Here is a 21,219-nt window from a genome sequence, read left to right as displayed (position 1 = left end):
CTGAGCAGGAATGTTCTCGAATAGGTAGGAGGGGAATGGGTCCAAGGAGCAATTACAGGATTTCAGTTTGAGGCAGAGATTGAGGACCAGGGATTCAGATACGCGCTCAAAGGTGGTCCAGGATCTGTCAGCTGGGATAGGGTTGGAGACCATTAGGGTGGGAGTGGAATCGGTGGGCACTAGGGAGTTGTAAGAGACTGAAGGAGGGAAAGAGCATCTCAAGGAAGAAACCTTATCGTTGAAGAATTTTGCTAGAACATTGGCTGAGGGAGAGGAGGGGAGCAAGGTGGGGTCTCTTTTGGAGGTTAGGGAGCGCCAGATGTTGAATAGAGTACTGCTTTGATTGTTGGACCTGGAGATTTTGTCACCATAGTTCTTTCTTGCTTTTTTTAGTGCTGTATTGTACAGCTTAATATTGACTCTCCAGGACTGTCTGTCTATAGGACATTTTGATTTTTTTCCATATGCGCTCCAGAGCTCGACATTTCTGTTTTAGCTCTCTGTGATATGGGAGGAACCAAGGGGCCTTGTGGGAATAGGAGATGGATTTAGTGGAAAGGGGGGTGAGGGAAAGATAGGTGGATTTGGAGAGAGCGACCCAGTTATGCCAATTAGTACCTGAATCTGCAGGCTTAGGGGCAGAGGAGAATAGATTGAGAAATTTAGACCAGAACAGGTCGCTTGTGATTTTTTTGCGGAAGGTAATGGGGTTGGAAGTACGGGGTGGAGCCCCAAAGTGCGACATAAAGATGGGGAGACAGAAAGCCCCTAGGAAGTGGTCAGACCAGGGGAGTCTAATGTCACTTGTAAAGAAAATATTAGAAGATAATATAAAATTGTGATTGCTGCAGTTGCAAATAAGCAATAGGTCTATTTTATTTAATTATTCAATTTTCTATACCGTTCTCCCAAGGGAATTTATTCAGTTACTCAAACATTTTTCTCTGTCTGTCCCAGCGGGCTCACAATCTATTTAATGTACCTGGGGCAATGGGGGCATTAAGTGACTTGCCTAGGGTCACAAGGAGCAGAATGGGTTTGAACCCACCACCTCAGGGTGCTGATTCTGTAGCTTTAACCACTGCACCATACTTTCCCCACTCAAATAACCTTATTTGATGGTGGTTTGGGGGTGAGAGAAAGGCAAGAATTTTGGTTACAACTTTGATTTGGGAAACTTGAATACAGCATTTGAATTCCACTAGATACAGTACCACATGAAAACTGATTTTTAGATGTGACCCACTGAGTGAAAACGTACTTATTTATACCACAAGATAGAGGGATATCAGCTACATAATCCTTCAAAATTTCAGCCTCAGATTTGGACTAATTGAGCACTTTTCTAAAAGTCACCAAATCAGGAACAGTTTTGAGAAAAATAGGTAGCAGCTTTTGGACTGAGTAAATTTTGTATAGAGTATATAAGGTGACAAGTAGGTTCCACAGAAATTGGTGCTAGGACCACTCTTTACTACTATATTTATCAATCATTTAGAGCAGGGGGTTTCAACCAAGGCCTCAGCCAATCTAGTGTTCAAGACTTCCACAATGAATATGCATGAGGTAAATCTGCATGCCACTGGGGCTTGCGTGCATCTGAGAAGTTGAAAACTATGCTGTTGGTAGTTTCACTACTGGCAGGTTTCAGCGGAGATGTCAGACTAATAATATACCACCCATCTGGTTAGCAGCAGAAGGGCAGTATTGGAGGCAGAAGATTGCGTTTGATGCAACAAGTGATAACATCAAATTTAAACTGTGCAGAAGAAAGGCCTGGCAATCTACTTCTGTATTCTGCCACAAAAACTTAATGATTTTTATCAAGTCGCTAGGACTCAAATACGAGTCGATGGCACCTAATAAATCTGAATGCACTGCTTCCACTTATACATATTTACTGGGGGTATCCTGAAAACCTGACTGGGTGGATGTGGCCCAAGGACTGAGTTAAGAACCTCTAATCTAAAGGACAAAAACAAAGTTGCTTACCTGTTATAGGATTTCAACATAGACAGCAGGTTAAATTAAACATGTGTGTGTGACCATCCAATAGTGTTAAACACAGCTAGTTGTCAGTGCTATCTCAGGATCCCTTCATCTTAGGAATCTGACTCCTAAGCTCTGCAGTAGTTGGACGGTGGATTTACGTGACTGCTTCATCCTGGCCCCCCTCCCCTAAACACAGGTATACAATTCCACTCCCTCTGTTGAAAAGCAAAATGAATCAGCAACAGAAACAGGGAATCTTAAACCTGTCATAATTTAGTTTTTGGCCTCTTAAGATGACAGCTATACCGTTCAATCTGGGGGAGGGGAGGGGAGGACTACTTGTAGAACTGCTGAATACATACCCTCATCAACACACATTGCTCTGTTTCTTCAGTACAGAGTGGGATGAACGGGCAAAGGATGATGGCACTACTCTGACTTTCTGCAGTCATGCTATGCCACAGAAGCGGGACACATGCAGTCCATTAGCCTCTCTGAAAAGTTTTATTTAACTACTACTGTTCATTGTCTACTAAGATCAAATATAAAAACCTGAGCTGCTTGATAACGTGGCTACGCTCTCTTTATAGTAAACTAACATTTCACAATTCACAGCATGCAGGTTTAGAACAGAAAGCAAGAACAACTATACACTGTTTGGTGTGGAAGGCTGACACTGCTATTAGGAAAGATCCTTTCCATGTCAAGTATTTTAGCATTATTGAATCAAACTCAAGAATAGCTTCATGCGTTGAGAAAGAACTCCACTTAAGTCCAGTGAAAACAGCTGAGTTTTTGTAGGTGTGTTTTGTGTGTCAAAACTCTAGACAAAGCCAATGGATGAAGAGACCAGGTCTGAACTCAAACGTTCTTTATAGAGGAGTACTCAGACCAGATACTGAGAGAATTCCATTAAAGCAAGCTTCAATAAAAACATGCAAATGTGTCAAGGATCTAATGTACACACTGTCTGGAGAATGTTTTTCACTTAAATGTAGTAAGGTTTTCTCATGGATTGCTTCCCAGAAATTTTTAGGATCTCCTTTGCTTTTTAGGAAAAATGAAGTTATGCTTCTAAGAAGTATTCATTAATGACATTAGTGCTGTTAGATTGATAACCTAATCAATCTTTGATAAACGAGGTAATTTTGCCTAACTTTGGCAGTAGGAATGCATTCAAGTTTTACCAGTTTTGCACAGGAACGGTTCTACATTTTACACCTGCTCATGGGCTTCCACAAATCTGTCAACTTATTTTACACGTCCATGTACATATTTATAAAATAAGAGCAAACTCCACCCCTACGAATGCCTGTGTGTAATTTTAGAAAATGACCTTCTGGCTGAACAAAAATCTTTTTCAGTCCCAAAATAAATAAAAATAAAAATGAAATAAGTGCTTATAACGTTTATGTTTAGATAGGTTAAAGTATACTACTTCCGGGGTAGAACTTCCGGTAGAAGAGCCCGTTGTCCTTTTAAAACTCTGTTGATGTGTAGTGGGATTTGCCTACGATCTTTGGTGAAGGTTGATTCTTCCGGTAAAACCAGTCCGTAAGTGGCGTAAGACGCTATGAAAAGAGCTTCGGAAAAACTTTTTTACAAATTTTTGAGAATGTTGCAACTGTAATATCTTACAAAGATCAAGAAAGACAGGTATGTTTGAGAAACTACTGATGAAAGATCTTTTAGTTGACGGAGGGACATGTAACTCCAAAGGAACTGTACAATGGCCTTCTAGCCACACAGGCAGCAAAACTAGACCACCAACTCTCCAATCTACTAATCGTGACCCCAGACTACAAAACTTTCAGAAAAGAAATAAACACCCTACTATTCAAGAAATCCATGAAGACTAACACCGTATGAAACATTTCAATCCTCTGAAGCAACCTGCTCCACTCTGTAACACCTCTGGATAGGTCCAAAAATCCTCTTCTGTAATCCGCCTTGAACTGCAAGGTAATGGCGGAATAAAAATCACTAATGTAATGTAATGTAGATGTGTAGGATGACTGATTTGGTACGAACTAGAGAATGACACGGGGACAAATTTCTCCCTGTCCCTGCAGGAACTAAGTTTTCCCATCCTGTCCCCACGAGTTTTGTTGCTGTCCCATTCCTGTAAGCTCTGCCTTAACTGCACAAGCCTCGAACACTTATGATTTTAAAGAGTTTGAGACTTGTGCAGATGAGGATGGAGCTTTCAGGAATGGGGCAGGGGGAGAAAAAGAACTCTCCGGGACGGGATGAGAAAATGAGTTCCCGCGGGGACGGTGAAAAATTTGCCCCCTTGTCATTCTGTAGTATGAACATATGCACATAAGTAGGATGATCGATATGCTGGTAAGATAAGCAGGATGATTGATTATGCCATAATTATGCCGGTCTTAACTCTGTATTGTAATACTGATACAGAAGCCCCTGATATGCTCACTTTATAACATTTAGCAAAATTATAGGTATTACTCAATTATACTTCAGATCGGACTGCAGCACTTCCCTTTAATTAGTTTATAAAAATACATTAAATACTAGATATGCTCTGTAAGCAGTGATTTCTTAAGGAGACAACACTAAATCAACTTTAATGTTCATTTATTTAAAAAGAATGTTAAAAATATTACCAGACTCCATAAATGATTGAAGTTCCAAGAGAGGAGATTGTCTATGTGATGACTGAGGTGTGGTAAGAGGAGGAGACTTTGGCATCTGAAATTAGCAAGGTTAATAAACCTTAATATTTGAGGCGATGAATAGAAATTAACAACTCTATAGACACAGCAATTTTATGTATGCAAATAAAGTATGTTAGCAATTCGTTCTTTTTTTTTTTTCTTTCTGACTCTTTTGTCCCTAAACTTAGCCCCACATATCAAACATGAAGGACTAGAAACAACTCTGTAAACAAATGCTAAGTGGAACCTTTCCTTTCTAATGAAACAAAATTTATCACAACTTTATAAAATCTTGCACTATATTGTAATCACACATTATACCACATTTTTTTAAGCTTACACATCAAAAATGTGAATCGCATTTATTCATATTAAAATACTTCTGGAATAGCAAAAGAACCTCAAATCCTTTTCCAACCTTACTAACTACTTATTTCTACAGCATTACCAGACACACACAGTGCTGTACATTAAACATGAAAGAGACAGTCCCTGCTCGAAAGAGCTTGTAATCTAATTATGACAGACAGGACAAAAAGGATGACTCAATACACATTGCTCAGCTGGGAATTACAAAGGGTGTAACAAGGCAGATAGGATAGGTGATTAAATATGGGTGCATTGCAAGTGGGTTGGAGTTAGGATTTGAAAGCAGCTTCAAATCCAGGTTCTTTTCAGAGTAGATATGACCATCATGGAGCAGTGGAGGAAGCTGCTGTTTCTCAAATCCAGAAGCATTTTGAACTCCATACAGAGAGTCAACCTTATTGATAGAAGAAATGCAGAGGAGGGTTTTACACGTTTTCATTTGAACTTCCTTCAGGATTCTGTGAATGGGTGCTGTCACTGCATCCCTGGGTAGGTCAAGGAATTCTACAATATCCAACAGTTCTGCCCTGCCCTGGGAAGCTCTTCTATGTCCAACAAAATAAATGAGCAAGCGAGAATTCCCCAGATAAGGATTTATGCCTCTCATGAGATGAAAAGGGATCGGATGGAAGGCTTGGGGACGCTTCCTCCAAGACAAATTCTGGCTCTTCTTAATAGTCCCATGAGTGCTCAGAGTCATAAAAATATTCCAAAGAAGTTGTTTGAGCATTTGCCTGTCTCAGACTACATATTCACGTATTGGCCAGGGATGTCCAATACCAAGGAATCCCATGTGCTTCGGTGCAGCTTCCTCTCCCAGTACAGTACAAACTGACGCCAGTATGGCTGATATAACCAGTCTTAGTGCTCTCAGTACACTGCTTCAACAAGTAGCATTGTCTACTTGTTCAAACCTCTGTCAGATAACACAGCATTACAGTCTTGGCACCAATAAAGACAAGGATGAATCATTTTCTTTTTCATCAGGAGGGAATTGCAGGATGACCAAGCCTCTTTCGATGCTCATTGTCAAAGGAAATCTAGAAGCACTAGGTCGATGCGTCTCCAGCAGATGATGCAGCTCTAGGACCCTTAGAAATCAATGCTTCCAATGCAGACATCTCTGGACCTCTCCTATTTGGACCAAAAACCTTTTCCTCCTTTTCTCTATCTTGAAGCCCTCTTGGACATCTGGGAACACAGAATAAAAATGAGCGAGATTATGATGTTGGGTCCCAGGCATTGCAGGCACCAATTAAGAGTATTTGTAATGGATGCGAGTCTGTTGTACAAGTAATACCTCTTGAAGCTACTGGGATCTTCTTAAAAATAGCAACTTTAGAATCAAACAATACATCAAAGTAAAAATGTACATAGCCAGATGGTCTACGACCTAAAAAACAGTCCATTGAGCTGCCAATAAAAGAAGCAAACTTTTAAAGGCGAGCAAATCTACTGGAGGAAAAAAAAAACCCCACCCAAGATTTGCCACAAAATGGAGACTGAGGAGAATTACTCTGCAAAAGATGTCTGTTTGGCTCCATGAAAAAAAGAAGGAAAAAGGGTTCTGCACAACAGCAGCAGGAACAGGTTCATATGCTCAGCAAGACATTCCCAAAAGTTCTTGAAAAGTGCTGTAGAAGCGTTAACTGCACAGGCTCCACTGAATGACACCACCCATCTATTCTGCTGGACCTCGGAGAATGCAGAATATGCTTGCTATTAAGAAGAAGGAAAAAAAAAATCTATGGACACAAGTTTAACATTAATTCCTTTATCGAGTAACTTAAAACTACCATATATTTTAACCAATTTCTTGAACTTTTATTTCAAACATTCATTTTTATATTTTACATTTATTTATTTAGAATTATATCCTGTCCTCCCCAAAAAGCTCAGAATGAGTTACAGTTTACATTCACAGTGTTACAATATAGGGTTTACATAGTGTGTTGCAATATATCTTCATATATGATTACTTACTGATGCTGGTTAAGTTAAGAAGTTTCAAGTTTCAAGTTTATTAAATTTTGATTTTACGCAATATCCAATATTTCAATGCGTATTACATAATTGTAATGTACAATAAAATCCAGGGATGACAAATACAAATGAGACAAAATTATACAAACTAATCATTATGTTCTATTAATACAGACTGGAACAAGTAGGTAAAAGGCAGAAATACAATTTATACAATTTATAAAATTAATTAAAAAAAAAAAAAAAAGGAACATTTAAGGGCTCTGATATGAGAAGGTAGGCTGTTCAGAGGTTTGGTAAGAAATTGGAAAAGGATCATTTTCCAGGCTGTCTGGTGTGTCCTGATGATGTATGTAGGCACATTTCATCTTGGGAGCATCATGTTCTCTTTGGGGTGTAGAGAGGAAGTTTGTTTGAAAAATATTTGAGTGTCATGTTGTAGAGGGATTTACTGTATTTTTCGCTCCATAAGACGCACATTCTACACCCCCAAAAAGGGAGTGGAAATAAAGGTGCGTCTTATGGAGGGAATACCCAACCCCAAAACCACTCCACCCCACCCCTGTTACCTTTTTTTTCATTCTGACACTCTCCCTTGCTAGACACGGCTGTCTGCCTGGTCCCCGCAAGATGCGACGGCTGACACGACTCGAGTTCTCTTCTTTTCCCTTGCAGCAGAGCGGCGCACAGAGCTGCCTGTCCAATCTCGCGCCACTTCCTGGGAGAACTGAGTTCTCATGGGAAACAGCGCGAGATTGGGCAGGCAGCCCTGTGCGCCGCTCTGCTGCAAGGGAAAAGAAGAGGACTCGAGCCGCATCAGCCATCACTGCTTGCTGAAACCGGCGGAGAAAAGGCAGGCAGCCGTGTCCAGCAAGGGAGTGCGCCAGAATGGAAAAAAAGGTAAGGGGGAGGGAGGCCGGGGCCTGCCCTGCCAAATTAAAAATATGGAGGGAGCAGGGAGAGGCTGGGCCTGCCTGCCTGGGAGGGGTACGGCCTGCTTGCTTTCTTGCCTGGAGGGGGGAGGCATGTCTGCCTGGGGGGGGCTGCCTGGGAGGGAGAAAGCCTGTCTGCCTGGGAGGGCTGTCTGGGAGGGGGAGGCGGCCTGCCTGCCCTATCCCTACCTGCCTGCCAGCCACTAGGCCTGTCTGCCCTGTCCCGGCCTACCACTAGACCACCAGAGGGGGGGGACAGGGTGCAGAACTTGGCAGGGAGAATTTGGTTCAGAATGTTTTTTTCTTGTTTTCCTCCTCTAAATCTAGGATGCGTCTTATGGTCAGATGCGTCTTGTGAAGCGAAAAATACAGTATATGCTAACACTAAGCCTTTGAAAATGTAGCATTTGTTATGGGCAGCCAGTGGGCCAATATTAGTGCTGGAAAGACTAGGTCATGGGCTTGTACGTTTTTCAGTAGTCTTATTGCTGCATTTTGAACCCACTGTAGTCATCTGGTGTTTTTGCTGTAAGACCGTTGAATAAAGTGTTGCAGTAATCCAGGCATGTAAGGACAAAGGCATAGAGTAGTTGGGTGAAGTCTTGTTCCGTGAAGTAGTTTCTTATCTTTGGAGTAGTAGAAAGATGAAGAGACTACTCGTGAGATGTATTTGGAGAATGATAGGTTTGAGTTAAAAGTAATTCCTAGGCTCTGTACTTTGTCTTTTGACATCAAGGTAGTTGATTCCCAGGTTAGGGAAGGGTGGGTGTAGGAGCATTTTTCTTTCCTAATCCATAGTATAGTTCAGTCTTGGAGGTGTTCAGCTGAAGTTTGTTCAAAGTCATTCAATGTTTAATTTTGAATAAGCAGTTCTTCAGGGTTGGGTGTCCTGATTTGCTTCTAGTGATAGGTATAATTGAGCGTTGTCAGCAAAGGAGTGGATTTTGATTTGGTATATTTGGGCTATGTCAAGTACTGGTCTGATGTAGAGATTGAAAAGAAGAGGGGATAATATGAAACCCCTGTGGTACTCCATATTTGATTTGTTTCAGTTTGGATAGATCAGTTTGGGATCTTTGGCTCAGAAAGGATTGGAACCAGTGTAGTGCTGATATCAGAGATACTGATTTCTGCTAGATAGGAGAGGAGGATAGAGTGATCGATGGTATCAAAAGCTGCACTCAGGTCAAGCAAGACAAATAGGATGTCATTTCCCTTATCCAGCAGTTGCCAGCAGTCATTATGTCGAATAAGATAGTTTCAATGCTGTGGTGTTTTCTGAAGCCTGACTGGAATGTGGAAAGGGCCTCCCATTTGTCGATGAATGTTTGTAGCTAGGTTAGTGCTGCCTTTTCCTATATCTTACATATGTAGGGCAGGTTGGAGACAGGCCTGAAGTTGGTTGGTGTGTTTGGGTCTAAGGATGATTTTTTTTTTTTTTTTTTTAGGATCAGCTTTATGATTGCTGATATCCAACTTTCGGGCACTTGTCCTGTTGGTAGCAAGGTGTTGATGAATGGGAGGATAGTTTATAAAGGAATATTTGGCTGACATTAGGAGATGCAATGGGCAGGAGTCCAAGATGGAGTTTGAGGGCCGGAATGTGTCTTCAGTTCCGCTAAGTTCTTCATGAGAGATGGTATCGAAGTTGGTTAGGGTTTCTGTTATTGCTGGTGGTGTTTTGGTGGGGAAGGGGTCGATATAAGGTTATATTTAAAAGAATTTATACAGGTCAACCATTACCATTTAGACTATCGAGTTTAAAGCTGCAAGAAAGGACACAAAAGAGGAAAGGAAATAAAGAAGTTTAAAAGAAAAATACAAAAAGGTAGCAAGAAAAGCAAGTCACTATTTCATCAGGGTGGTGACCTATACATAAACTACTTTAACTTCATTGCAAATGACTTTGTGGAAATCAGAAATTTAGACAGATTAAACAGGTAGTGATCAACTATTACATGAGCTTGGAGAGCTCTAAGTAATAAGTCTAAATTTAAAATGCTACCTCATACTTTGAATCTATTTTCTAGAACTTTCCCACATGTATTATGTCATTCCAGGAAAAGGTGATCAACACCCCCCGTGTTCTCCCCAGAAATATTTTCCAGCCGGGTGGCATGAAAAAGTATCCAGGTGGGGCGGGACAGGGAAATTTGGTGGTGGGGAAAATTAAATGTGTACTATTCTTATTAGTTAATTATTATTTTACAATGCTCACTATGACTTCCTTTTTTAAGGTTTGACACTTGTGCCCACAATATTTTCACTAAATTTAAGAAGTATCCAATTCTAGAAGTAAATAATTAGATATTCACCCTCTTTCAAATGGTATAGAGGTTTAAAAAAGGGAAATGTGTTAATGAAGTCATTAGGTTCAATCTAGTCATTTATTTCTGAATGAATTTAAACAACTAAAAAAAAAGATAAATATAGCTCATCCAGTCATACAAGAAATGGCTCTACAGCACCTCTAATAATGTTTTGATCACTAGGTTCCTTCCTGAGGTCTCACTGAGGATATGAAATAGATGTGATCCCCACTTCCAGACCTCTTCCACATAATTTATGGAGAGGTGTTACTGAGCCTTGAAGGAGACCTGTGTGATTGCACTACAACAAAATAAAAAAGTAGCAGATAAAGATCTAAGTGAGAGCTAGGGCAAAACAGTTTAGGTAAAGATGCAGGTAATTAGCAATGTATTAAATATATTTTATTTTTATTTGCTTATAATGTCATTTGAAAGCTGCTTGATGTTAATACAACTTTAATTTAATTCTTTATAGTGTGTGTGTAGGGGACGGGGGACAACACCTATGTCAAAAGTAAAGTTAGAATAGGGTCATTAAATCCAGTGGCGTACTTAGTATACTATATATGACAGCCAGTGCTGATCATTTTTTAACAATCTCCTTCTCTATATAAAAGAGATATTTTTAGTAATAATCCATGAGTCACACAACAAGGGTGCACCTAGGAAAAGGCAGCATCTTAAACACTGCTGTGAGCACTAGAACACTAACACACGCATTGTAAAACTAAACAAGCCAGATCCTGCAGAGTCAATTGATCCTGCTAACAGAAAGCCATGTCCTTTTTATACACACAGAACACAGATATACCCTCGCACAATATGGAATAATCACAAACTAAAAAATAGAAATATGTAGACAAAAGTTAAACTGAACCAAGAAACCAGACTCTGCATACAATGCAACACCACAGAAACAGAGACACATGTCCCCTAATACTGTGCAAAATATAAAGATAGTAGATGTAAATTTGAAAAAACTGCTACATAACAATCACCACTTTACAAATTAACAAATAGAAATAAAACAAATACAGTGGTGCCTCACACAACGAACTTAATTGGTTCCAGGAGCAAGTTTGTTATGTGAAACGTTCGTTATGTGAAACGCGTTTTCCCATAAGAATACATGTAAAAAAAAATAATTCGTTCTGCAGCATAAAATATGCTAAGATGACATAAAAAAAGATAAATTTTTGGTTATTATTTTTATTTAGATACATCTAAAAACATAATTGTTTTTTAAAACAACACACATTTTTTAAATTTAAAGACAGACTAAGTAGAGTCTAATTTTACAGTGAGAGAGGGCAGAGTCTCAGCGGCAAAAACTGGGACTTAACTGTTCATTTTTTTTTTTTTTTTCTACCGTGTTTCCCCGATAAGGCAGGGCCATCAAATAAGACAGCCCCCCCTTTTTAGAAAAAAATGTAAAATAAGGCACCCCCCCGCAAATAAGCCACCCACCGATACCTGCGCTTACCCGAATCGGGTGGTACGGTGGGTGACTCCGTGTGGTCCCTGGCACCCCCGACACGATCGGGGCAAGAGGGAGCTCAAGCCCTCTTGCCCCCCGACTCCCCGACACGATCGGGGCAAGAGGGAGCTCAAGCCCTCTTGCCCCCCCGACTCCCCGACACGATCGGGGCAAGAGGGAGCTCAAGCCCTCTTGCCCCCCCCCCGACTCCCCGACACGATCGGGGCAAGAGGGAGCTCAAGCCCTCTTGCCCCCCCGACTCCCCGACACGATCGGGGCAAGAGGGAGCTCAAGCCCTCTTGCCCCCCCCCGACTCCCCGACACGATCGGGGCAAGAGGGAGCTCAAGCCCTCTTGCCCCCCGACTCCCCGACACGATCGGGGCAAAAGGGAGCCCAAGCCCTCTTGCCCCGCCGATTCCCCAACTCCCCGACAATATCGGGCCAGGAGGGAGCCCAAGTCCTCCTGGCCACGGCGACCCCCTAACCCCACCCTGCACTACATTACGGGCAGGAGGGATCCCAGGCCCTCCTGCCCTCGACGCAAACCCCCCTCCCCCCAACGACCGCCCCCCCCAAGAACCTCCGACCGCCCTCCCAGCCGACCCGCGACCCCCCTGGCCGACCCCCACGACACCCCCATCCCCCTTCCCCGTACCTTTCTGTAGTTGGCCGGACAGACGGGAGCCAAACCCGCCTGTCCGGCAGGCAGCCATCGACGGAATGAGGCCGGATTGGCCCATCCGTCCCAAAGCTCCGCCTACTGGTGGGGCCTAAGGCGCCTGGGCCAATCAGAATAGGCCCGGGAGCCTTAGGTCCCTCCTGGGGGCAGGGCCTGAGGCACATGGTCGGGTTGGGCCCATGTGCCTCAGGCCCCGCCCCCAGGAGGGACCTAAGGCTCCCGGGCCTATTCTGATTGGCCCAGGCGCCTTAGGCCCCACCAGTAGGCGGAGCTTTGGGACGGATGGGCCAATCCGGCCTCATTCCGTCGATGGCTGCCTGCCGGACAGGCGGGTTTGGCTCCCGTCTGTCCGGCCAACTACAGAAAGGTACGGGGAAGGGGGTTGGGGGTGTCGTGGGGGTCGGCCAGGGGGGTCGCGGGTCGGCTGGGAGGGCGGTCGGAGGTTCTTGGGGGGGGCGGTCGTTGGGGGAGGGGGGTTTGCGTCGAGGGCAGGAGGGCCTGGGATCCCTCCTGCCCGTAATGTAGTGCAGGGTGGGGTTAGGGGGTCGCCGTGGCCAGGAGGACTTGGGCTCCCTCCTGGCCCGATATTGTCGGGGAGTTGGGGAATCGGCGGGGCAAGAGGGCTTGGGCTCCCTTTTGCCCCGATCGTGTCGGGGAGTCGGGGGGCAAGAGGGCTTGAGCTCCCTCTTGCCCCGATCGTGTCGGGGAGTCGGGGGGGCAAGAGGGAGCCAGGCGGAGAGAGGGCAGTTAAGCAGTGCCTGCGCGGAAGGATGCAGCTCGGGCGACTTCGTTGTGTGAAACGAAGTTCGTTGTACGGATCAAGACATAAAGTTCGTTGTGCGCAGCGTTCGCTGTGCGAGGCGTCCGTTATGCGAGGCACCACTGTAATAAGAAAAGAAAATACCATTTTATTGGACAAATCCATTTTTAATTAGCTTTCAGAGGCCAAATCTTTCTTCAAGACAGTACAGTATACTGCTGTTATGGTATCCTGTCCTGACCCGAGGAAAGGGGTTTAGTCCCCAAAAAATTGCCTTATTTCCATTTCTTATTTATAAACTTTAATCAATACAGTTACAATACTACTTGATTCTATGTAAAGCAACAAAAAAATTTTTCTATCTTTTGTCATTTCTGCTTTAATCATCTTCTCTTCGCTTTTCTTTCTATTCAGCGTTTGTCCTCGCTCCCTTATATACATCTGTTTTTCACTTTGTCCCTTCCACACAGCCTCTGCTCTCTCTCGCTCTACCCCTTCCATCTACTGTCCACCCTCTCTCTGCCCCTTACATCCACTATCCACTCTCTCTCTGTTCCATATGGTATCTTCCCTCTTTCTATGTCCCTTCAACAAACTGTATATCCTGTGCCCTTTCTCTTCTTTGTACATGATTCGTTTCAGCTTCAACCCCTCTCCATTTTTTTGTCTCTACCCCCCTCCCCTATGCTCTGGCATCTCTCTCTTCTCCTTTCCTGCCTTCCTTCCCCCTCCACCCCATGGTCTGGCATCTCTATCTCCTTCCCTTCTCTCTCCCCATGCCCTGACATCTCTCTCCTCTCCTTCTATCTCCTCCTCCAACTCCATTATCTGGCATCTCTTCTCCTTCCTTTCACTCCTTCCTTCCTTTTCACCTGGTCTGTCATCTGTCTCCTCCCCCTCTCCTCATATGCCCTGACATCCCTTCCCCCTCCATGGTCTGGTAGCTCCTTTCCTTTCCCTCCCATGGTCTTGTCATCTCTTTCCTCTCCTCTCCCTTCCCTGGTCTTCCTTCTCCCCTCTCTCTCCCCAATTGGGTGCAGCAGCAACATTTCTCTTCCCCCTCTCTACCCCCCCAAAAAAATGGGTGCAGCATCAGAACATTTCTCTTCTACTTCCCCCCCAATTGGGTGCAGCATTTCTCTACCCCCCCCCAATTGGGTGCAGTAGCAGAATTTCTCTTCTCCCTTCCCCCATTGGGTGCAACAGCAGCATTTCGCTTCCCCTCCCCCCAATTGGGTGCAGCAGCAGCATTTCTTTTCCCATCCCTCCCATCTCACACACTCGTCGGCAGAGTCGCTACAGACTAAAGCAAGTTGTAAGCTTCCCTCCATCGCTGACCTATCTTCCATAGGTCAGCGACGGAGGGAAGCTTATAACTTGCTGCTCTTGCTTGCTTCGGGCCTTCCTCGTTGCTGGGTCCTGCCTTCGTGGAAACAGAAAGTAGGCAGGACCTGGCAGCGAGGAAGGCCCGAAGCAAGTAAAAGCAGAAAGTTGTAAGCTTCCCTCTGTAGCTGACCTGTCTTCCTTAGCTTCTCTCCGTCGCTGACCTTAGCCTGTAGCAAACTCCGGGGTTTAAGCTGTGTGTGCCAGCTTCCCTTTTCTTCTCCCTCTCCCCCCCCCCCCCCCGGGACACTTCTGGTTTCAAAGAGAAATCGGCACACACACGTTAGAGCCCCGGTGCATGAGTTCAAGTTGCTTGCTAGAGTTTTTAAAAAAAGGGAAATCTCCAAGCCGGTGAGAGGGTTTTTAAAAAAATGCTGAGCAGCGGCGGCAGAAGCAGGATTCGCAATCGAGATGACAGCTGGGTGGTCATCTAAATTAGCTGGGCAGAACACCCAGCTAAAAGGCCCTAGGGAGAATACTGACCCAACTCCTTTGGAGACTGGATTGGCTCCCAATAAAGCATAGGATTTAATTCAAAACATTTACACTGGCATTTAAGGCACTTTGAACTTGATTACACGACTATCTTTCAAAATTAAACAATTCCTTATACCGCTGATTGCTTTTTTGTTCTATCAATGATCATAGATTTGTTCTATGAAGTCCATCTCAGGTCTACTGGGAGTCATCTGTAAGACATGCCAAAGTCCAGCCCTGGCTGAACTCCAACATCTACTATCTGCGCTCCTATGCCTGGCTTGAATCCCGCATACATTTCAAATTCCTGCTGACATCCTTCCAGTCTGCCCTCTCACTTGCCAAACAAGAATACTATGCCCATTTAACTCTCTTAACTCTAGCCCTTGCCATTTCTTTGCCACACTAATCTCTCTACTCAAAGTGCCCTCAACTCCACTCTCCCCTTCACTTTCTCCCTAGACAATGGCTGAGTTCTTCTATGACAAGGTTTAGAAGATTCACCTTGTGTTCTCAACCAGGTCATGTCCCCCCTTTCCATCTGTCCCTTCTGCCAACCTCCTTTCAACCCCTGCCACCTTTTCATCCTTTTCGGAAATTACTGCACATCATCTCTCATCCTCCAAACCTACTACCTACTCCTCTGATCCAATTCTCACCCTCCTACTCAGCACTCTAACCCCCACTGTCATCCTCTTCTCTGTCATATCTTCAACCTATCACTATCCACTGCAACTGTTCCCAATGTCTTCAAACATGCTGTAGTTACACTTCTGCTCAAAAAACCCTCACTAGACCCCCAAATGCCTCTCCAACTATCACCCCATCTCCCGCCTCCCCTTCTTATCCAAGCTACTGCCGCTGCCTGGACTTCCTTTCATTTCAAGCTATTCTTGATTCACTTAAATCAGATTTTCACTCATTGCATTCCATGGAAACTATCCTTGCTATCCAATGACCTGTATCTAGCCAGATTCAAAGGCCTCTAACTCTATCCTCATCCTTCTTGATCTATCTGCTGCTTTCAACGCTGTTGATCACCACCAACTCCATGACACACTATCCTCATTGGGATTCCAGAGTTCTGTTCTCTCCTGATTTTCTTTCCATCTCTCCCATCTCATTTTTAGTGTATGCAATAAGAGACCCTCCTTCAATGCTATTCCAATCAATTTGTGCACATCAAGACTCTGTCTTGGAACCTCTCTTTTTCTCCATCTATACCCACTCCCTCGGTGCACTGATCTCCTCCCATGGTTTCCAGTATCATCTCTATGCCAATGACTCCCAGATCTACTTCTCCACACTAGATCTCTCTACAGGACTCTAGGCACGAGTTATTGCCGCCTGGATGTTTCACCGCCATCTAAAAGTGAATGTGGCTAAGACCAAGCTCCTTATCCTTTCACTATAACACCACCTTGCCTCTCCCACCATTTTCTATTTATGTGGACAACACTCTCCTTCTGTCTTATCAGCTCGCAACCTATGTGTCATCTTTGACTCCTCACTATCCTTCTCCACTCAGAACCAAACTGCTAAAGCCTGTCACTTCTTCCTCTATAATATTACCAAAATCAGACTTCTCCTTTCCGAGCACACTTTCAAAACCCTTATCCACACTTTCATCGCTTTTTGTTTAGATTACTGCAACTTGCTTCTCTCAGGTCTTCCATTCAACCATCTTTCTCTCCTTCAATCCATTCAAAATTCTGCTTCACGATTTATATTTTGTGAAAGCCACCATGTTTTCATTACCTCTCTACTCAAGTCACTTCATTGGTTCCTCATTCATTTCCAAATATGGTTCAAATTCCTCTTATTGACTTACAAGTGCATTCACTCTACAGCCCTTCAATATCTCTCCCCACTTATCTCCCCCTATGCTCGATACCTCTTGATCTTTATCCACTGGGTAAGTCTCTCTTATCTGTACCCTTCTCCTCCACTGGCAACTCCTGATTCCGTCCCTTCTATCTTGTTGAACCGTATGCTTGGAACAGACTGCTTGAGTCATTATGTCAGGCTCTATCGCTAGCAGTATTCAAATCCAAGCTGAAAGCACTTCTTTGAAGCTACTTTCAACTCCTAACTCACACTCCCATAAGATACCTATGTCCATCTTACCATTCTCTCTGCAAGAAATTCCCAAACCCCTTTATGTTCTGTATATCCAATTTGATTGTAAGCTGTTCTGAGCAGGAACCGTCTATTACATGTTAAATGTACAGTGCTGCGTAAGCCTTTCAGCACTATAGAAATGACAAATAGTAGTAGTCAATGAGGAAAAAGTAACATTTTATGGCCACGTTCCTGTGGCATAATTTGACTCTTGCAATTTGTGCAGAAATATTTTAAAAATATTTAAATTAGTCTAAAAACCCATTTCTCTATGGAAGTTTTTAGCGATTGATCTCATTTTGATCCTGCTGGATTAAAATGTAAAATGCTCATAGTTACTGCCAAGATATTTGAATGTTTTCTTGTTATGAATGATTTGTTTTCCTATAGTTACTCTAAAGTTCTTTTCTAAAATTTTGTTTTAATTGTATATGCCTTGAATTACTTTGTAAAAAAGATAATGCACAACTTAGAATAAACCATAAAATACAATTTGAAAAATTGCCACAAAAAAAGGAACAAAGTATGCAATATAAAACAAATATACCTGAACTTTTTTGGGTGAGATGGAGGAAGCTGGAGGACTTTCTGGTTTAGGAATGCTGTCAATCAGTTCCAGGATACCTCTCAGCTTTTCATCTGAGATGCGGACAGAAAGTAAAGGCAGCTCTCCAAAGATTTTAAATCTGTGTGAAAATAAATCTTGTTATAGCAATTCAGCATCAATACATATTAGTGCTTTATAAACTGAAGAATAAAAGGGAAAAAGGACCTTCCAGATCCCATATAGGCTTTCATACTTGAACATGAATATTTTCTATTTCTGTATGAACCAATTAATCTGTATTAATTCTGAACACACATTATCTAATCAACTCTGCATCTGCTTATTCTCTAAATTCCTGAACTTCATGAATATTTAAAAAGAAACGCCAACAATGCAGGTAAACTTTCCAGCATCAATAGTTCTTGTCATTCATTAGCCCTTTGACCAGTGTTCTCCCTAGGGCCTTTCAGCCGGGCGATCCGCCCGGCTAATTTAGATGACCGCCCGGCTGCCATCCATCGCGAATCCTGCAGCTGCCGCCACTGCTCAACATTTTTTTTTTTAAAACCCCACCTCTCATCGGTTGGAGATTTGGCGCCTTAGCCCGTAGTGAACTCATGCTTCGGAGCTTTAAGGTGTGCGTGCAGGCATCCCCTCTCTTTCCTCTGAAACCGGAAGTTACGTCCTGGGGGGGTGGGGGGAAGAGAAGGGAAGCCAGCACGCACACCTTAGAGCCCCAAAGCATGAGTTCGCTAAGGGCTAAGGCAGGAGACTGGTCAACGACGAATGGAAGCTTACAACTTGCTTCGGGCCTTCCTCGCTGCCGGGTCCTGCCTACTTTCTGTTTCCGCGAAGGCAGGACCCGGCAACGAGGAAGGACCAAAGCAAGGAAGAGCAACAAGTTGTATGCTTCCCTCCGTCGCTGACCTATGGAGGGAAGCTTGCGACTCTGCCGATGGGAGGGATGGGAAGAGAAATGCTGCTGCTGCACCCAATTAGGGAGGGGAAGAGAAGTGCTACTGCTGCTGCACCCAATTGGAGAGGGGAGAAGGAAGACCAGGGAAGGGAGAAGAGAGTAAAGGGATGCCTAGACCATGGGAGTGAAGGAAAGGAAAGGAGCTACCAGACCATGGGGGGGGGAGAGATGTCAGGGCATATGGGGGGAGAGGGAGGAGGCAGATGCCAGACCAGTTGAAAGGAAGAAGAGATGTCAGATAATGGAGTGGGAGGGGGAGATGGAAGGAGAGGGGGGAGATGCCAGGGCATGGGGGGGGGGATGAAAGGAAACTAAAGGAGACAAAATGCCAGACCAGAGGGAAAGAAAGGAGAGGAGGTGCCAGAGAAGGAGGGATAGGGAGAGATAGGAGGGAGATGCCAGGGCATGGGGGAGAGAAGGGAAGGAGATAGAGATGCCAGACCATGAGGTGGAGTGGGAAGGAAAGAAGGAAATGCGAAGAGAGAGATGCCAGAGCATAGGGGAGGGTGTGAAGCTGAAATGAATCATGTACAAAGGAGAGAAAGGGCACAGGATATACAGTATATTGAAGGGACATAGAAAGAGGGAAGATGCCATATGGAACAGAGAGGGCGGACACTGGATGGAAAGGGCAGAGAGGGTGGACAATGGATGCAAGGGGCAGAGAGAGGGTGGACAGTAGATGGAAGGGGTAAAGAGAGAGAGGGCAGACGCTGGGTGGAAGGGGCAAAGAGAGGACAGATGTTGCATGAAAGGGAGCGAGGACAAATGCTAAATAGAAAGAAGAGAGCGAAGAGAAGATGATTAAAGTAGAAACGACAAAAGGTAGAAAAAATTTTTTTGTTGCTTTATGTAGAATCAAGTAGTATTGCAACTATTGATTAAAGTTTATAAATAGGAAATGGAAATAAGGCAGTTTTTTTGGGATTAAACCCCTTTCCTCAGGTCAGGACAGGATACCATAACAGCAGGAGGTGCCCAAATGGTCAATCGCGATTGACCAGAAGATCGCAAAGGCAATGTGAGTTGATCGCGTTGCCTTTGCAATCTTTTTCTTCCTGCCTCCCAGAGCCAGGCCTGGTGCGTACAAGCGCCGGACTCACAAGACTTCACCTCCGACGTCAATTCTGACATCGGAGAGGAAGTTCTGGGCCAGCCAATCGCTGCCTGGCTGGCCTGGAACTTCCTCTCCGATGTTAGAATTGACGTCAGAGGTGAAGTCTTGTGAGTCCGGCCTTGTACGTGCCTGGCCTGGCTCGTGGAAGCAGCAGGGAGAAATTGGCGTGGTGGCTTAGGGGGGTAGGGAAAGAATCAGGGAAGTGGAGAAATTGGGGCGATAGCTTTGGGGGTAGGGGGGAAGAGAGATAGAAAGAAAAGGGGAGGAGCAGAAAGAAAAAAAATATTAGATTTACAGTCAGAAGAAAGAACTGCAACCAGAGACTCATGAAATCACCAGACAAAAAGGTAGGAAAAATGATTTTATTTTCAATTTAGTGATCAAAATGTGTCCTTTTTGAGAATTTATATCTGCTGTCTATATTTTGTACTATGGCCCCCTTTTACTAAACCGCAATAGCGGTTTTTAGCGCAGGGAGCCTATGAGCATAGAGAAAAGCGCAGGGCAGAGAGAGGACATTCAGCGCAGCTCCCTGCGCTAAAAAACACTATTACAATTTAGTAAAAAGGGAGGGGGTATATTTGTCTATTTTTGTATAGTTGTTTCTGAGGTGGCATTGCATAGAATCGTCTGCTTTGACCTCTTTGAAAACCCGCGGAATAGAAATGATAATTAACATTTTCCCTGCGTACAGTGTGCTTTGTGTTTTTTTTAAATTTTATTGTTGGTAGATCATTTTGACTTGGTCATTTTAAAAATAGCTCGCAAGCCCAAAAAGTGTGGGCACCCCTGCAATAGAGCCATTTTTTGTATGACTGGATGAGCTATATTTATCTTTTTTTTTTTAGTTGTTTAAATTCATGCTGAAATAAATGGCTAGATTGAATCTAATGACTTCATTAACGCCTTTCCCTTTTTTAAACCACTATACCATTTGAAAGAGGGCAAATACTGCTTAAATTTAGTAAAAATATTCTAGCACAAGTGTCAAACCTTAAAAAAGGAAGTCATATTGAGCATTGGAAAATAATAATAATAATTAACTAATACATTTAGGGCTCCTTTTACTAAGTTGCAATAGTGGTTTTAGAGTGCGCTTACCGCGCGCAAAATTGCCACATGCGCAAGATGCTAACGCCAGCATTCAGCTGGCGTTAGTTTTTCCGTGTAGCGCGGGGGTTTGCGCACGCTAAAAATGTTAGTGCACCTTAGTAAAAGAGGGGGTTAATTTTCCCCACCACCAAATTTCCCCATCCCGCCCCACCCAGCTACTTTTTCATGCCACCCGGCTGGAAAAAATTTCTGGGGGGAACACTGCCTTTGACACTAGATTTCCTTGACTCTGTTCTCAAGCACTCAGAGCCCTCAGGTTGATAAAAGCTAGGAGAGTCAGTGAGGACTCACTTTTTTGGCCTAGC

The 21,219-nt window shown here is 43.8% G+C and overlaps 1 protein-coding gene across 3 annotated transcripts in view; it reads right to left on the bottom strand.

Moving 5' to 3' along the window:
* The window catches only part of VPS13A (vacuolar protein sorting 13 homolog A), a 489,236-nt gene that overhangs the window by 330,777 nt on the left and 137,240 nt on the right, over nucleotides 1-21,219 (bottom strand). For all 3 annotated transcript variants that reach the window (XM_033927056.1, XM_033927035.1, XM_033927045.1), the window contains exons 23-24: nucleotides 17,709-17,847; nucleotides 4,620-4,704 (exon numbers count right to left, since the gene is read on the bottom strand). In XM_033927056.1, the coding sequence (XP_033782947.1) occupies nucleotides 4,620-4,704; nucleotides 17,709-17,847 (224 nt within the window). The remainder of the gene's footprint in view (nucleotides 1-4,619; nucleotides 4,705-17,708; nucleotides 17,848-21,219) is intronic.

Source organism: Geotrypetes seraphini, chromosome 1 (genome assembly GCF_902459505.1).
Source record: "Geotrypetes seraphini chromosome 1, aGeoSer1.1, whole genome shotgun sequence".
Lineage (NCBI taxonomy): Eukaryota > Metazoa > Chordata > Amphibia > Gymnophiona > Dermophiidae > Geotrypetes > Geotrypetes seraphini.
Note: the sequence above shows the minus strand (reverse complement) of the source record. Positions and strands in the feature narration are given on the sequence as shown.